At 32.3% G+C, this 18,696-nt stretch overlaps 2 protein-coding genes across 3 annotated transcripts; one reads left to right on the top strand and one right to left on the bottom strand.

Moving 5' to 3' along the window:
* Positions 1-7,651: 7,651 nt before the first annotated feature.
* LOC101216251 (SWI/SNF complex component SNF12 homolog) lies at positions 7,652-10,912 on the top strand. 2 transcript variants are annotated; one of them, XM_004145620.3, is made up of 3 exons: positions 7,652-7,826; positions 8,089-9,939; positions 10,340-10,912. In XM_004145620.3, the coding sequence occupies exons 2-3, from the start codon at positions 8,369-8,371 to the stop codon at positions 10,410-10,412; spliced, it is 1,644 nt and encodes a 547-aa protein (XP_004145668.1). In that variant the 5' UTR covers positions 7,652-7,826; positions 8,089-8,368; the 3' UTR covers positions 10,413-10,912. The 2 variants fall into 2 exon arrangements, with proteins under 2 accessions (XP_004145668.1, XP_011651559.1); XM_011653257.2 differs by having other exon boundaries at positions 7,652-9,939.
* A 171-nt stretch (positions 10,913-11,083) lies between these two features.
* LOC101207598 (cytochrome P450 94B3) lies at positions 11,084-15,599 on the bottom strand. Its single transcript, XM_011653256.2, has 3 exons — positions 15,020-15,599; positions 13,479-13,774; positions 11,084-12,151 (listed from the first exon to the last, which is right to left on the bottom strand). The coding sequence occupies exons 1-3, from the start codon at positions 15,527-15,529 to the stop codon at positions 11,440-11,442; spliced, it is 1,518 nt and encodes a 505-aa protein (XP_011651558.1). The 5' UTR covers positions 15,530-15,599; the 3' UTR covers positions 11,084-11,439.
* Positions 15,600-18,696: the final 3,097 nt, after the last annotated feature.

The raw sequence follows: 18,696 nt of genomic DNA, 5'->3' as shown, positions 1-18,696 counted from the left end.
ATAAACTGATTAAAATGAAAACATTACTCATTATGAAATGAAATAATACATTAAATGTGTTCAATACAAAAAATTAATTACATAAAAATTAAAAAAAAACTTCAAGTGCAATGGACTAAAAGACGGCAGTAGACGGTGCGTAGTAAGAGACGGCAACGACAACGGCGAAATTTGGCAACCTCGAACTTTCTCCATTTCTCTCTCAAAAATTTGGATTGTGAATGAATTATGAGAAAATTCAAGAATTGTTGAATGAATTCAGTTAAATAGGCAAGACTTTTCGTGACGTCTTCGAAAACATCGCAGAAAGTAGGTATCTGCGACGTACGAAGTAGGTGACGTCGCGGTTTATGTTCGACTATCCGCGTCGTTTCGTTGGTTTTACACTTTTCGTGACGTCTTCGAAAACGTCGTTGAAAGCAGGTATCTGCGACATATGAAGTAGGTGACGTTGCGATATACGTTCGATTATCCGCGTCGTTTCGTTGTTTTTACACTTTTCGCGACGTCTTCGAAAACGTCACGAAAAGCAGGTATTTGCAACGTATGAAGTAGGTGACGTCGTGGTTTAGTTCGACTATCCACGTTGTTTCGTTGTTTTTTACACTTTCCGCGACGTGGCACCCTCCAACGTCGCATAAGTCTAACCTTAATTTCGTATGATAATCTTTTGCGACGCACCTCTGCAAGACGTCTTGTTTCTTTGCTCCGTAGAAAGTGAACGCATTAAATTTAATTTTTGACTTTTCGCGACGTCTTGTTTCTCTGCGTTGCGGTACGTCACCTTCCGCGACGTACCATGGTGTGCGTCGCAAAAAGTGAACACATTAAATTTAATTTTAATTTTTCATTTTATAAACTTTTCGCGACGTTTGGCTTTGTGCGTCGCAGAAAGTGAACGCATTAAATTTAATTTTTTGACCTTTTGCGACGTCTTGTTTCTCTACGTCGCGGTAAGTCACTTTTTGCGACGTACCATTGTGTGCGTCGCGAAAAGTGAACGCATTAAATTTAAATTTCATTTTCATTTTAAACTTTTCGCGACGTTTGGTTTTGTGTGTTGCAGAAAGTGAACGCATTAAATTTATTTTTTTTGACTTTCTGCGACGTCTTGTTTCTCTGCGTCGCGGAAAGTGAATGCATTAAATTTAATTTTAGAATTTTCGCGACGTAACATTTCATGCATCGAAGAAAGGTGATCAACGACGACGCACCTTTTGTCGATGTTGTTTTTGGCGTCACAATTGTTCCGATTACTTGTAGTGCATTTGATTATCGTATGATTTTCATTAGATATCTTAAAGTATTTTGTGATTTTTGTTTGATTGTGATCATATGCATGATCGATACCTTTGTGATTTTCTATTAAAAACTATAAGTTACGTGAAAAAACCTTAAAGTAATTATATGACGACAATCATAAATCAACCAAATGATTAACTAGTTGACAAAAATAAAAGACTATCATTGTTGAAATTTATGTTATAAAACTCATAGTTTGTTATCATATTCTATTTAATAAAATCGTTATCGAAAAATTATTACTGAAATTAAATTCTATAATCTTAAATCCAATAAACTAAGGTCTCAAGACTATTTTGAATAAACTTAACTTTATATAGAGATATAAACGTGAATTAAGTTTGAGAATATAACCTAAATAGTCTATAGTATACGAATAAGGATGGACACCTTATTTTGGGGACAATATGGATGCAACTCGCTTTGCAGTTAGTACAAATGATGTGATTCTAAATCGTTCATGTGGATACATGAAAGTGAGGGCATCCTATGTAAAAAGTTTACATAAGACTGAACCATAAAATAGTCACTTTTACGTTATAATGTTGTTTACTATTTAAAACTGACTATTTCGACTATTGATGACTTAGGTAGCTTAATATAATCCTGAGCTAACTATGAACTCATGTTCACACGAGATTATCCTTATGTCTACATATGTAAGGGAGCTAATCAATGTTAGCCCAATAAGCCTCCAATTTTAGGGGTAAGACCAGGTGGATAATAGTTGGTGATAAAGGGTGCAAGACGAATTTCACTCTTACCCACTTTAGGGTTAGTAGATAGGTTGTTCCTTAAGGACTAAATCCAAATCTTGAACAAGAGGTTCCACCTTCTCATTAGCCGGAGGGGGATTCAGTTTATAGGCTAGACCTTAAACTAATTGTCCAATATTGGATAAGTGAGACGTAAAGAGTTAGATGTAGTCTCGGGGGTAAAGGATAATTTAATCTAGTCGAGGTTACAAACAACATGTGAAAAATTAAATTTTCAATCATGGTTATATCAAATAGACACAAATATATCTATAGTGAAAGGAGTGCAACTACGAAACTTTAATGGAATGGCCCGTTAGTTAATAAATGTTGATTAGCTCAGCCTAAAAGAGTTCAGTCAGTTAATCTCAGATTGTTGGAGCCCATGATCTATAGGTCTATTAGATTCTTCTGCTAACTCATATGGAAGAAACTTAGAATAGTATGATGAAACGAGTCGAATTGTTCGATTTAGGTGAGAAAAGAGAAAAATCGATAAGTATATGTGATATAGTCGTCGGTTATCAGATTGCAGATAGATCTTTATGTTAAATATAAATGTGGATTCATACTCGAAAGCTAAAAAATGATGGAAATAGTTAAAGTTGCAAAAAGTCAAAATGTTGACTTTTTTATTTTGAAAAGTCAAACTTTGACTAGCAATATATTTAATTATGATTTGAATTTTGAGAATATAAATGAAAATTCATGCTCGAAGGGTCAAAATTAGTTAAGACAAATAAAATGGTAAAAAATCAAAAGGTTGACTTTTGACCAAATGACCATTTTGCCATTTGACCAAAGTTAGTGGAAAGATCCAACATTTTGTAGGATAATCCTACTAACTCTGGTGGGCTAGGTGTTATCATTTGATAAAGACAAAAAGTCCACTAGAGAAAGTGGACTTTGAGTTGTTTGGACTATAGTGTTGCATGAAGATGCAATTTTGCATGAAAATTTCTCCATTTGAGGGGTTGAACTTTTTGGGCTCTGTCAAGAAATTTAATTTCTATTTCTTTCTCACTTATTTACAAAAATCTTCGAAATGTCCAATTTCTCTTTATTTTCATCTCTTTCTCTCTCTCTCTCGGTTCCTTCATCCAACGGATCCCACAACCTGATTTTGAGTCCAAAGGATAACATGTCAACCTTAGTGGTGGTTCAAGAAAAAATCAAAGCTTCAAATGTAAGTATCTTTAAAACCCTAATTTGCATGTTAATCTTAGTAATTAGAGTAAAATTTAGATTCGGTTTTTGATATCTGATATGCATGTCTATTTTCTATCGTATTCATATGGTAACCAAATGAAGGTTAAATTAATATAATAAATTATTATTTATTATATTAAGTATCAAACACAATAAATTTTCTTTTTGTTTTGCTTGTTTCTAATAAAGCCCAATCTTTTAAGTGAAACCTTGAGAATGGTGATTTGACATTCAATATTGGTAAAATAGAAGTCACGTGAAGTGATTTAGTAAAAACAAATAAATTACATGATCTATATCAAATAGCAATCAAACAATCATTTGATAACAAATAATTAAATATATGATAACGATTAGATAACAATCATGATCAAAAAGTAATTAGGAATGTGTCAAATAATAGAAGTTATTTGGATGACAACTACAATAGCAAAATATTAAAACTTTTGGGGAGTTTGCAAAAATAACAAAAAAAAAAAAAAAAAAGATAATAAAGCTCATGTAACTTACATTTTCAAATTTTCAAAAAATAGCAAATTTAAGAGCAGATTACCGTCAAATTATCGTTTGATTACCGTCAAATTTGCCAAATTTGCAATATGCAAAAAGAAAGTGTGATGAGTTGTGTTTTTCTAATTTATTTTGTCATCTAATACAATTTTTCAAAATGTTTTGCAAATTATAGCAAAATCGATCAAATTCTCTATAACCCATTAAATTTTTTTTTTCTATAACCCATTTAATTTTTTTTCTATAAAAAACAATTTCCCTTTATAAGACTTTCATTTAAAGAAAAGAGAAATTGTTATGCATTTAAAAAAAAAAATCAAATTATTAACAAAATTTATATTTACTTCCCCTTTATATTTTATCATAAAAATTTATATTCCAAGGATTTTCGATCGAAATTTATTTTATTTTCATGGTAAATAAACCTAAAACAAAATATATAGGGACCGTTGAGGCACAAAGTGGATTATTATAATATGTGGTTGTTATAGTCCATGTTTGGGGTGCAAAGTACTATAGTTTGTATTTGGGGTGTAGAGTATTATAGTATGGATTATTAGTATGTTTTGAAGTGTAGATTATTATAGTGTTATATCATGTTTATTTTTTTTCACTATTATGTTTTGACATATATATATTAAGTACTTGAAGTACCATTTTTTGAAAATATAGTTCGAATTGTACATTCCACTAATTTGTACCTTCCACTAATTTGTACAACTAATTTATTACGAGTTGGGATGCATGTCTTCTACAAGTTTATATTATAACATAATCTATAGAAATTGACATGTGATTTAATTAAATCTTGTTAAATAGGTTGTTTATTTAATAAATTTAAGGTTAATTTTAATAAATGTAACAAAACACCAAAATATTTATGGCTCTTGTAAAAAACCAAAAAACCTATGAAACCGGTAAAATATTTTCATAAATTCCAGGTTTGCCCTTGATATTATGGACGATTCGTCACTTCTCTTTCTTCTTCTTTTTTGCGATTTATTCATCTTCTATGAGACCCGTTCTTGAATAATAGGTGATTTGGTTAAACAATCGTATAAGAACATAAACGATCGTGTAAGACAATCTAGATGATCGTGTAAGACGAAAAAGATGATAAAAGATCGTGTAAAAGACATATAATGATTGTATAAGAGATTGAACGATCGTATTAAACGATCGTGTAGAATTCTAAATGATTGTGTAGGAAATTAAAGAGGTTTTCAGGGTTAATTACTAAATCAGTGACGTTTCCAGATGTCATGGCATGCCAGAATTTAGTTAAGTAGGAGCTAACGAAATTATAGGAGGTAAAAAAATGACTAATCCAACTTAGTATTAATGTAAATAAGAGAAGAAGACAAAAGGAAATGATGATTTATTTGAGATTTTTCAAAAAGAAAAGCTAAGAGATCGAACATGTTGCAGAGGAGGGCTAGGTCATTATGAGAAAGAGAATTTAGATAGTGAATGATTTTCTAAAATGTTATTAGATTTTAAAAACCGGGCTAGGTCATTATGAGAAAGAGAATTTAGATAGTGAATGATTTTCTAAAATGTTATTAGATTTTAAAAACCTTTCCTTTCTTCTAATCTTATACTGATTTGTATTGATATTTCATATATAAATGTTTGCAAAGAGATTTTGAATGAAAGCTTATTTTATGTGTTTCAAATAAATGTGAAATTATGTACAAACCATTAATCATTTTCCTATCAATGAGCTAGTTGTTATGGAAGCCATGTAGATAAGGCTTGCATGGTGGAATGAGGTGAGACAATGTATAAAAGACGTGTATTGCACCAGGAAGCTTGAGAAACAAAGAATGAACCAAAAAATTCTAAAGGATGTTGTTGATGAAAATGTCATCACAATAGTCCATGTACGAGAACAATTCACGTCTTGGTGAAAGGAATGAGTGAAACTAATGTGTATTTATGATTTGAAATGTGTTATTGAATTTAGGCAATGAGCATGTGTTTAAACGAAAATGATTTATAAACTGTATTTCCAAAAGATTTTCAAAAGTATCACTCACTAAGTCTTTTGACTTGCGTTTTAAATTTTCCTTGATCCAGGTTATATGAGTAAGTGATCATTTAGAAAAGTAAGCGATCGAACAGACAAGTAAGCAATCAGAGGTAAGTGATCGTTCAAGTAACTAAGCGATCATGTTTGAAAGGGTAAATGATCAGGTTAAGAAATCGATCCAAGGAGCTACACGATCAAATTGAAAACTTACACGATTGTTGAAGGTTGAAAACTTGAGGCATTTCTTTGTTTAATTATTGTTGAGAAAATTTGTATCATATCCTGTTTTGTTGTAGAAATGGATGGATTGGAATTAATAAGAGAAGTTTACTGATTTAATTTTTGTTGTGTGGTTTTTAGTTAAGTAATTTGGAATAGGGCATGACATCTTCTCTTCTAGATTTATTAACCTCCTCTTTTAGATTTTCTTTCTTTATTTTTATTTATCTTCCCCTTCTTTCTTCATCTTTTCTTTCTTTCATTCAGCTTCTTTTCTAGAATATCAAAATCGTTTAAATATCACTTTGGTGTGATCTAAACGATTACTTACCTAGTCAACTAGATTGTTTAGCATGGTCAACACGATTGTTTAGATTTAAAGTCATTTTCCCGTTGTTTAAAAAGAACTAAACGATCATGTGGATATGATCTAAACGATCGCTTACCTAGTCAACACAATCGTTTATATTTGAAGTCATTTTTCTATCGTTTAAAAAGAACTACACGATCATGTGGATATGATTTAAATGATTGCTTATCTTAGTCAACATGATCGCTTCGCATGATCAACACGATCGTTAAGATTTGAAGCATTTTTCCATTGTAAAAAAAAAAACTACACGGTCGTGCTGATACTACCTACACGATCGTGTATAATTTTCTACACGATACACGATCGCATATCATGACTGTTTAGAAGAAAAATTACACATCTTTTGTGTTGTTGATTAATCGTGTGTTGACTGAGACATTTTTTGTATTTCTCATTTTGAGTCTGTGTGCTTTTCTTGTTTTCTGTTCTATACAATATAAATATTTTACCAATTTGTTATATTTTTTTACAAAATACGAAATTTGAGAAATGGAAATTTTTTAAAAAGAGTAGATTTTACAAAATATTTACAACCTAGCAAATTATATCACTGATAGTCATTGATATGCTATAGTGATAGAAAACTATCAATGATAGAATAAAATTTTTTGTTATATTTTGTAAATATTTTAATTTATTTTTCTATTTTTAAAAACACCGCTTGAGAAATTGTAAAAAATAGCAAAATTGACAAATATTTATCAACTATACAAATTTGACAAATATTTATCAACTATAGCAAAACTTCATATTCTATCAATAACAAACATTTGATAGTCAATGATATTATTCTATTATTGACATTGGTAGCTAGTGATAGAAGAATATTATTGACAGAATAATTTTTTTTTTGTTATAGCTTATAAATATTTTAATTTATTTTACTGTTTTAAAAAATGCATCTACAAAATTTTTAAAATAAAAACATTTTTAAAAATAGTGTTTGTATATACAAGTTTTATTTTGTTTGTTCTGTATACTAAAAAATTTTCTACTAAAAATTTTCAAGATTGATCAAAGACAATGGTTGCTGGAGTTGTTGAAAGTTCGTTGTAAAGTGATGGAGGTGATGGTTGGGGATTGACCCACCACAATCATTAATAAAAATAAATGTAGAATAAATAAAAATAATAATCGGGCCGGTACGGTATATTAACCCAATGGGTCGGAACCCGAGCCGATGAAGAATTTTAGCCTTCATAATTTCATTATTCTTTAATTTAATTGAGTGAGAAAAAAAAGGAAAATAATCAAATTTTGGCTGTATTGAGAAAACAGAGAAAAACTGTGAGAAGAGGGAAGCCATTGGGAAAGCGTCTTCTCTTTCTTCTCTCGCTTCTCTCACTTTTCCGCCATTTTCATTCTGTTTCTGTTCTTACCTAACAGAAGAGAGCTCCGCTTCTACTCACTTCCTTCATCTCTGACTGTAAGCCCTTCTATTCACTCCACTTCCCTCTTTCTCTCTCTCTCTCTATATATATATAATATATATTCTCAATTTTAATTTTGACCCATTCTGTCTTTTCTTTTCTTGAATTTCATCCCAAACCCCTGAATCCAACCTCCCCTTTCGTCTTTGTAATGTGGGTCCTATAATTTGATCGATTTCCGTCATGATTCTCATCATTTCACCTCTTGCGGACTCTGTGTTTTGGGTTAGGGTTTTTGACGTCTCGATGTAATGTTAGGGTTTTCGCTACGCTTGACTCCATTTGCTGGAATTTTGAGATTTGGGTTCTGCTGCTCCTGCTCTATTTCTTCGAAGAAGCTGGAACTTTTTTACTGCTAGGTATTTTTCTTCTTCCTGTTGTTTTGTCTATTGGATCAAAAGTTTGAGATACGCTTGATTGTTCGGGAGGGGCGTTTTTGAGGTTTTTCTAGCTGGACTTGAGGAGGCAATGCTAGAGTAGACGTTCTACATTTTGTTGGTTTGTAACTGTTCTGGCTAGAGTAATTGGTTAGATAGTGATGTCTATGAACAATAATAACCCGCCGAAGACCCTTGGAGGGGCTTCTTCGTCGCCTTTTGGAAATTCTGGGATGGTTCCACCATCTATGGCAGCAAATTCCACATCATTTTCTCAGCCGCAACCTCAAGCTCAATTAGGAGCTGGGTTTCAAAATCCATTTCCGCTGACCACTGCTCAGGTTCTTGCCCAAGCTCAATACAAGGCTCACGCTCATGCCCAAGCTCAAGCACAAGCAGCTCACGCCCAGTTTCAAGCTCAGTTACAAGCTCAAGGGCTGTCCTTAACTCAGAGCCAAAATGTTGGTGGTGGGAACGTGGGTTCGCCTTCCCCAGGATTTTCCACACCTGGCCTTGCAGGTGTGAAGCGAATTCCTCAAAAGCCGCCAGTTCGCCCTCCTATTCTTTCTCCTGGTACCACGTTTTCACCATTGAAAACAATGGAACTCACACCTGCTGCTCGTAAAAAGAAGCAGAAGCTGCCTGAGAAGCAGCTTCAAGATAAAGTTGCTGCAATCTTGCCTGAATCTGCTCTCTACACTCAGCTGCTTGAGTTTGAGTCTCGTGTTGATGCTGCTCTCGCAAGAAAGAAAGTTGACATCCATGAGGCGCTTAAAAACCCACCTTGCATTCAGAAAACTCTTCGAATTTATGTCTTCAACACATTTGCAAATCAAGTTAACACAATACCCAAAAAGCCAAATGCTGATCCTCCTACCTGGACTCTTAAGATAATAGGCAGGATCTTGGAAGATGGGATAGATCCTGATCATCCTGGGGTCGTACAAAGATCAAACCCTTTATACCCAAAATTTTCATCTTTCTTCAAGAGAGTAACCATTTCCTTGGACCAGAGGCTATATCCAGATAGTCACATCATAGTATGGGAGAATGCTCGATCACCTGCACCTCATGAGGGCTTCGAGGTGAAGAGAAAAGGGGACAAAGAATTTTCAGTTAACATTCGATTAGAAATGAATTATATTCCAGAGAAATTCAAGTTGTCGCCTGCTTTGATGGAAGTTCTTGGTATCGAAGTTGATACTCGCCCAAGAATAATAGCAGCAATCTGGCATTATGTAAAGGCTAGGAAACTTCAGAACCCCAATGATCCTTCTTTCTTTCATTGTGATCCACCTCTCCAGAAGGTATTTGGGGAAGACAAATTGAAATTCACTATGGTATCGCAGAGAATATCACAACACTTGTTTCCTCCACAGCCTATACATCTGGAGCATAAGGTTAAGCTTTCAGGAAATAGTCCAGCAGGTACAGCATGCTACGATGTGTTGGTCGATGTGCCTTTCCCAATTCACCGGGAATTGTCTGCTCTATTAGCCAATGCAGAGAAGAACAAGGAGATTGATGCATGTGATGAAGCAATTTGTACAGCTATAAGGAAAATTCACGAGCATCGACGGAGACGTGCATTTTTCCTTGGGTTCAGTCAGTCACCAGTGGAGTTTATTGATGCCTTGATTGAATCTCAAAGCAAGGATCTAAAACTTCTTGCAGGAGAAGCTAGTCGAAATGCTGAAAAGGAGCGACGATCAGATTTCTTCAATCAACCATGGTATGTTTGTTGCCTATTTCACATATTTTCTATGTTTCTTATCATCGTATTCTTAGGTAAAGTCAGCAGACTTGTGACTTTGTATTCTTTTTTCTTTTTCTTAACAACTAACTCCCTTTTTGTTTCTAACGGTTGCTGTGTGAGAATCGACCCAGAAAGATATTTTTCTAACTTCCTCTCTTCCCTGTTGCTGTTTTGTTTTTGCATTATTGACAAAAGTTATGCTGTATATAGTTCTTTCTTTTATTTTTTCAATAAAAGAGTTTATTCTTTAAGCTTTTAGCTGGCGCCGTCACACAAATTTCATTGGTTTAAGGATTAATCTAATATTGGGATTTCCAGTCTATCTATTCCTTTAACCATTTTGAGCTTGATCTTAAATTCATGGTTGATTGAACAGGGTTGAAGATGCTGTGATTCGGTACATAAATCGAAAACCAGCCACAGGTAGTGATGCACCTGGAAGTACATGACTGGGATCTTATTGAGTTGCTATGGATTGCCAATTTTTGATGGGAGCTTCATTGGATTAGCGTGCTAAGATACATGTATGACACCCTTTAGTTTAGTAGCAAACACCTGATCGTTTCAATGCCATGCCAATGATTCATTAGTGCACATGGTATGTGAATTCCACAAAACATTGCTCTTTAGTCCAAGCCAAGCCATAACAATTAGCTGGTGATGCCAATGCTTCATGAACAACATATGGTTTCTTCATAGTCGTTTTCTTAGTGCATCCTTTATTGTAGTATGGAATATTTCTTGTAGTAGAATCTGCAACCATATAAAGTTGAGATTTTTTTTCCTGGTAAAGCTTTGTGAAGATGAAGGTTCATGATGATTTGTTAATTCCACTTGGAACTTTTTCAATCATTCCTTGAACATGTAGTTCGTTAATTGTTATCTTTTACAAATATCACGTTTCTTGATATTTGAAGGTGCAATAGAGGTAATTGAGCTCATCGATTTATTTCTCGATTAGATTTGAAACAATTTAATACTATTATCTTTTAGAAATCAACCCAATGTTTACGTGACATAGATGAATAACCAATACTATTTTTTATTTGACGAGAAGATTTTCTCCAAATTATTTAAATGCTGAGATCTTTTTTGAAAGTAGAGATTGGAGACTCCGATATGAGGGGTGGTTCAGCCATGTCCCCCTGAAGTGAGTTCAGTCTCTTTTATTATCCTTTTATTTATTATGAAGGAATCTTCAAAAGGAAATCCGACTGCTTTAAATGGCTTTTTTTTTTCTTTGTTTATAGACTTTTCTTTTTATTCATTTCATAATTACTATGAATATTAGGAAAAGGAATGTGAATGCAAAGAAAAAAAAGTAGTGAAATTAATAGCTTGTCTGATTTAATCTTGTATTCTTGGTTTCTGAATTCAAGCAATCAAGTGTTGACACGTGGAACGTAAATTTTTGTAGCTGTGTTCTGTCAGTTCAGTGTTGGAATTGTTGACTTGCCTCTTCTACTGTACTGTGTTTTATATTGTGGATTTTGTTTGTTTGTCTTGAATTGCCTCTCTCTCTCTCTCTCTCTCTCTCCTTTGAATAAAAACCTTGAAGCCGCCGGCCATGTGCGCCGTCAACAGCGGCACAAACACAGGGTGGTCGCCGGCAACAGGTTTGATTCTGAATTGGCTAAGAATAGAAGCCACCACATACTTCATCTGAAGGAAGGCCATCTCCTTCCCCAAACACACCCTTGGCCCAGCTTGAAATATGGGAAACTTGTATGGACTCACCAATTTCACCCCTCTTCTCCGCCCCCCACGCCCGTCTTGTTCCACAACCCATCGGCTCGGCTTGAACTCGAACTGGTCCTTCCCCCACAAGGCCACCATTCTACCCATCCCGTACGGGAAATATGTCACTCTATCTCCTGATCGGACGAGAGTACCGTCTGGCAAGTAGTCATCGGCAACGGCATGCTTTGAGTCCCATGGGACTGGTGGATACATTCTCATGGTTTCACAGAGGCATGCCTTGAGATATTTGAGCTCCTTCAGAGATTGGTAGTCCAATTTTACTGACGTCAAGTCTATCTCTTCTATTAATTGATTTTCTATGTTAGGATGAATGCAGAGTAGCCAAAACAACCATGTCATTGCAGCAGAAGTTGTGTCTCGACCTGCCATGATGAAGCTTATCACCATGTCTCGGATCACCTCATCGTCGTGCCCGGTTTTGATCAACCTGTCTTAGTGAAAATTTTGTTCATCATTCCATCATGCTTAATATTTAGGATTGAGGATTGTTCACAAACTGTTGGAAATGTTTATAAATATAAAAAATGTTAATTTTGATTAGTAATAGATCACATAACTCAACTAGACACATCCGTGATATATCTAGATATATCAATTGAAAGTATTATTTTATTATATTTGTAATTTTTTTGTGAGTGTTCTTCTTTCAAATAATCTTTTTATTATTGTTTAACCATTGAAACCTTCCTTTTATGAGAAAGGGGAGTATTATTATTAGTAAGTTATTTTTTGAATTTTGAAACGAAAACAAGTTTCATTACCAAAATAATGATGAAATTGACAACTAAACTTGGAGGGAATTTTAACCCTGGGAAGTTCTGTCTGATTCTCACTTGAGATTTATTGCATCTTTTTAAAAAAATTACTATTTAAGAAAACAAAAGGAAGTTTGATGACAATAACTTATTCCTGCTCAAATAAAACAATAATAATACCAATAATAAATATAAATAGTTGTTGTACCAAAACTAACACTTATATATAAATATAGTTCAAGACTAAATTGTTTCACATTGAAATTTTTCTACTTCAAATTTGTACTAAAAGAAAATATAGTTATCGTCTTATGTGCTCTTAAATTTGTACTAAAAGAAAATATAGTTATCATCCTCCTAAAAAAAAGTAGATTACTTTTTATTTTTTTAAATTGATTATTAATATTTATACTAGTTGTGTTTTTTTAAGAGAAGTTATTAGTTTAATAAAGGAAATATGGGGTTTTTAAAATTTGATGTTTAAGACTTTTTTTTTTTTTCTTTTTGTAAAAGGAAGTTGATGTTTAGACTTTGAGAAGAATGCAATGTGTCTTTAAATATCCAATTTTGTATAGGTTTTTAACAAACAAGCTCTGACACATTTGAAATTAATTGATCTACCATGTATGACTTGGTGAATTAGATCTAATAGACAACATAAATTTTTTAATTTTGTGTTTAATAAATATATAAAACTTAAAATATATCACAAATTATATTAGTTTGTGAACTAAAATTATGGCGTAGATACTTATATTTAAATATTTTACGGGAAAATGGTTATTAATAACACAATCCAATTTTTGAATATATATTTTTAACGAAAGTTTAAAATCAAACGTAGAACTGATCTATGAAAATACCCATCAATCTACTTTCTACATTATGTAAATATATAAGCGTGTGAGAACTGATTTCTCCAAAAGAAAAAAATGAAAAGAATGCATATGTTAAATAATATTATGAATATATGATTTGATGATTTATGTAGTTGGTTACCTGGACAGAAGATCTTGGGTGCCATGGATATCCTGGATCTTCTCCTTCTTTCTTCTTTTGTCAATTATGTTCATCACTTTCCGATGAACCTCCGCCACCTCCATCTTCAACCGCTGCTCCGATCCAACCCCAAACCATCTCTTCATTTTCCACATCACGTAAACTGGCTCCATTGCTCGCCTCGCGCACACTTCCGACGCCACGTCGAAGCTCTTTTGAAGCGCAAAGATTGTCTCTTCTTCACTCCCCAAAACAATCTTACAAATTACTCGGAATGCAAATCCTCTTAGTAAATCCTTCAGTGATATGTAGCTATTATTAGACCACATACTTGAAAATCAAACTCATCAACTTAATCGCTATTTAATATTGATGATTATACACAAAATAAATATTTTAAATATTTAAAAAAAAAAGTTACAAAAGTTGGTAAATGACAAAGATTATTTGGTATAGAATACACAAATGTAATAATCTATGATCTACTAATTAAGTAATTTTCTTTCTACAGTGAGATGAAAATTTTATGTTTTTACGTAGAACTTAGATGCCTTGATTTAAAGGAAGAAGGAGAGGGAAAAAAGAAAGAATTATATAAAATGTCTGTTGATCAGTTATTTTTTATTTGTTTTTAAATTTATGTTGTTTAAAAATTTTTAATTTACTCTCACATAGAGAATTTTCTTTTGTTCTCCTCCAATTTCTTAGGAAGATGGCATAACATTTTTACATATATTTTCCCCTCTATATTCACTTCCAAATCTATGTCAATTAAAATATATTCCCCAGTATTCATTTTATGAATGATCATTATTAGCTTAGTTATAGATATAAGTTTTAATATGTTTTTGCTAATTCAGCAGAAAATTAAGTGTACATCATTGTAAAACTTTATATTCAACTTTTTTCTTTCGACAATATTTTTAAAATTGATGTCTAAACTTTGATTTTGTTTTAAAATTTCGACCAAATTCAGAAGAGAGGACGATTATTGTAGAACATCAAGGGTAAGTAAAATTAAACTAAAAGGCAAAGATTAGACGTCATCTATACTATATCTAATATCCCATTCTTCATTTTTTAATATATATAAAATTAAGTTTTTAGTATCTTTTTAAAAAATAAATTCACACCTGAATTTTCTTTAATATGATTCGATTCGGATTATAAAATAGAATAAGCGCCACGTAAGTTTTTTTTCAAGACTAAAACATTGATTGTCTGTCGGATGTGATTTTAAACAAATTGAGTTTAAAATAATGAATTCTACATCTACATTTTTTACTATATTATCTACTATTTATCATATTGTTTTGAAAAATTAAGTAATTTTTTGGTTGAGAAAAATGTAAATGAGGTTGATGATATTTAATAAAATATATCAAAATAAGTTAAGTAGCGAATAATGGCATAAACAAGATAAGTATTATTTGGATAGGTAGATCAATCATAAATATTTTTAGAAGATTTAAAATAATTTCCCAACAAAATAATTGAGAGCAATCTCTCTCCTTTTCCTTCTTTGCTCCACTCTTAATTACCTGGAAGTCCACGACTTTAGCGTCGTGGGCCGAAGCCTCGAGGGCTGGCAACAACCGCATCTCAACTTCTGACTTCAACGTCTCCACAACAAATTCCTGAAGCGACTTGGCACTAAATTCATGGCTAGCCAGCTTACGCTGTGTCCGCCATTGGTCACCGTCGACGTTGAAAATGCCGCAGCCAAGAAAGTCATTCAAGATCTCAGTGAAAGGCTTGCCTTTAGGGAAATTATGGAAATGGGTCGTCAAAATGTACTCTACGTTAACTGGGTTCACGGTCACCACCGTGCGTCGACAGCCGAGGCGGCGGATGACGATAGTGCCGGTGGGGGATTTCGACAAGAGCTCAGTGTACCAATCCAACAGGCGATTGCGGTTAATGTAGAAGGAGATGAGACAACCGATTAGAGGGTACGTCGGCGGGGAAGAAAAGTCGGCGGGGGGTGGCCGGAATCTGAAGAGGAAAACAAAGAAAATAGAGATGGAGAAGAGGGAGATGATGATACCCATGAAATGATACTGATATTATTGGATTTGCAAACTTGGGAAAAAATATATATATATAATAAGACTTCGAAAAAAGAGAGATGATTAATTAATTAACAAGTTTCATGTGTATGTGTTACTTTTTATAATATGATTGGAAGACTTTGCTTAATATAATGATTAGTTTTAATCTTATTACTTTTAATTTTCGTTCATATTGAAGTTGGAGGTTGAGGCCAACTCACCCATTCCTTTAAATGGTACCAAAGAAGAGCAAACAAAGCAATTAGGCCATTAAGCTAAGGTCGAGGCCAACTCACCCATTTCCTTTGGATGATGCTAAAGAACAACAAACAAAGCAATTATAATGTGTTGTTTTGATCCAATTTGACTTGCTTCAAAAGTCCGAACCAACTTTTCCCCATTCTTTGGAGCCTATTCTCGGTAGACCCCTATATGATAACACATGTGACTCAGTCCAATTCTTCATTGTAAGGACGACCACAATCTAAGTCATTTACCAAAAGAATGCTGAAACAAACTCTACGTTTAGCCTCACTAATATTTTAATATCAAATTAGTTCGCTTCTTCTCTAAATTGCTTGTGACTTTTGTACTAAAAACTAACATAGGAATCACAAAGTTTATGTGGCAAACACCACTTAAGAGCACGTATTATAATGATTGTTTTGTAGGTGATATCTTCCCTGAAACACAAATTCACCATTACTAACAAGTTAAGGAGGTTAGATAATGAATCTTCTTGTCAAGATTTTGGTTTAAAACAAATGTATATTGGATTGGACAACAAGAAACAAGTAGTTATATGGAAATTGAAATTCCAATAAGAATGACGAGGGTGCATCGTCATCTTCATCATTCAATTGATGATATAAATGAAATATAATTAAATAAAAATAAAAATATTAATAAAACAGACTAACAAAAACTTGAAGGGATGAGTTAAATATGTAATACTCGTAACAAAATAAATAAGTGAGAATTTCAGTAAAAAGGCAATAATTAAAACTATAGATATAAATGAATAAAAAATAGATATAAAATAGGAAAGATAAAAATGATAATAAGGACAATATAATAATAAAAAAAAAAGTTTCTTTTTTTGGGTATGAAGCACGTTGATTGGTTGGAGTGGATATGGAAATTTGATTCTCTGCAGTTTCTGCCTGCCTATGGGCAGTGGTCACCATGTTGTGGGTTCAACACTTCTACACAACTCTTCTTCAATGCGATCCAAATTACAACTACCTTCTCATCAATCAGAATATATAACCTAAAGTTTAGGCCCACTCATTCATCCAACGCCTATCATCACATCAATCCACTTGTCTTTTTCACCGCTCCTATATCACCATCCTCACATTCCCAATTAATATATAGAAAGAAAATCATTGGATATGCTTCTAACCTAACCATCACCCTCTACTATCCACATTTTCTGTGGTTGGGTGCATTCTAAAACGTTCTCATATTTTTTAAATCATTCAATTGCAAACTATGCTCTTCAACTTTGTAGTTGATGCAAAAGTACTTTCAACCTTCCAAACTTTAAAAAACCTTCTTTTTCTTTTTTTCAAAAAAATAAATACTTTTCCAATAGTTTCTATCCTTAATTTGATTTTACATCAATTTTTTCACCCACTAAAATTTAAAATTAAAAAAAGTCTCACAAAATTCTAAATTTTTTTTTCCCTAATACTAACTAGTCAATTCACTATTATCATACTAAACTTTTCAAAAAACTGGTAAGACCCATATCATTTTAGCTTAACTGACATTTTGTATATTTTCAAGAACAAGAGGTTGGTACTTAAAAAAACCTTTTTAAAAGAATGAAAGAAAGAAAATGGATAAACTTTTAAAAGTTAAAACACTACCCTTAGGATTAAAGAAAAAGTCCTAGTAATATAGCACAAGTGGTTAATATCATTTTACTGCTATATTTTTTTCCTCTCTTCTTCTTCTTAAACACTTTTAAAAATAGTAAAATAAATTAAAATATTTATAAGTTATAACAAAATTTTGGATTCTATTAAACGATATGACTCCATATCAATGTTATTGATAGAAGTATATATGTATCTGTTATTGAAAGAATTTGAAAATTTTGCTATATTTTGTAAATATTTGGTTAAATTTTCTATTTTTAACCATTTTTTCTCTTTTTTTTTTTTTTTTATTCCGGTGAAATATTATGTTTTAACTTAGATTTAATTTTTTTATTTGTGTGAAATATTTTTAACCATGATTGAAAGTAGAAAACTTTTGAAAGTTGAAAAAATATATCTTAAATAAACTATAAAATTGATAAGCTTTTTTTTAAAATTTTAATTTTAGCCTTTTAAAAAAGTTCAAACCTGTTAAAAATGGATTTGGTTTTTGTGTCTTGAAAAAAATTGACTTAAAAGTTTGTGTTTGATGTAATTAAAATTCTATTAGAATCAAAATTAACCATTTATGGACAAATTCTAAAAAAATGTTTTAGAAACATAGTATTATTTAACATATAGTTTACATAATTAATTATTAGAAGGTGTTGGGTGGATGGGGTATTTACTTATATAAATATATATAAAATAAGGATATAGTATTTTAGTATCAATCTGATTCATAATTTAATTTGGATTTGGATAATAATTTAGGAGCACTATCCAATGTGTTTAACATTCAAGTAATTTCCCTTTATTTTTACATGTTTCAGCCCTGCCCCCAACCACCGTGAAAATTCATTAGAACCAAACCTACAATTACCAATAATAATATGTACTATCTATTATCGATTTCAAGTTCATATTCATGGCTAACTTTTTGTCAATTATTATCAAGTTTGATCAAACAAAGAAAAAAAAAAAACTTATGAGGTGTTCCCCACGTGTTTGACAAACTAAGAAACACATGCATAAAACTCATTTCGTCTTCTAATTTTACTCTTTCCCTTGTGACATCCAAACTTCACAAGAGAAAGAAAATCTCAAACAATCTACAAAAGAATGTTTTAGTAAAGAACAAAATGAAAACAATGAAGAAGAGAGAGAAGAAATGATACCAGTATGATGCTATGATCACCTACATCCACTTTCAACACAGTCATAAAGCTTTTGTTCATTTGATAAATGATTTATAAGATAACTCTCTATTTTTCCTTTCAAATCCAATGGTTGTCACGTAAT

This window comes from Cucumis sativus, chromosome 3 (assembly GCF_000004075.3).
Source record: "Cucumis sativus cultivar 9930 chromosome 3, Cucumber_9930_V3, whole genome shotgun sequence".
Classification (NCBI taxonomy): Eukaryota; Viridiplantae; Streptophyta; class Magnoliopsida; order Cucurbitales; family Cucurbitaceae; genus Cucumis; species Cucumis sativus.
This window is presented reverse-complemented; position numbering and strand designations above follow the sequence as displayed.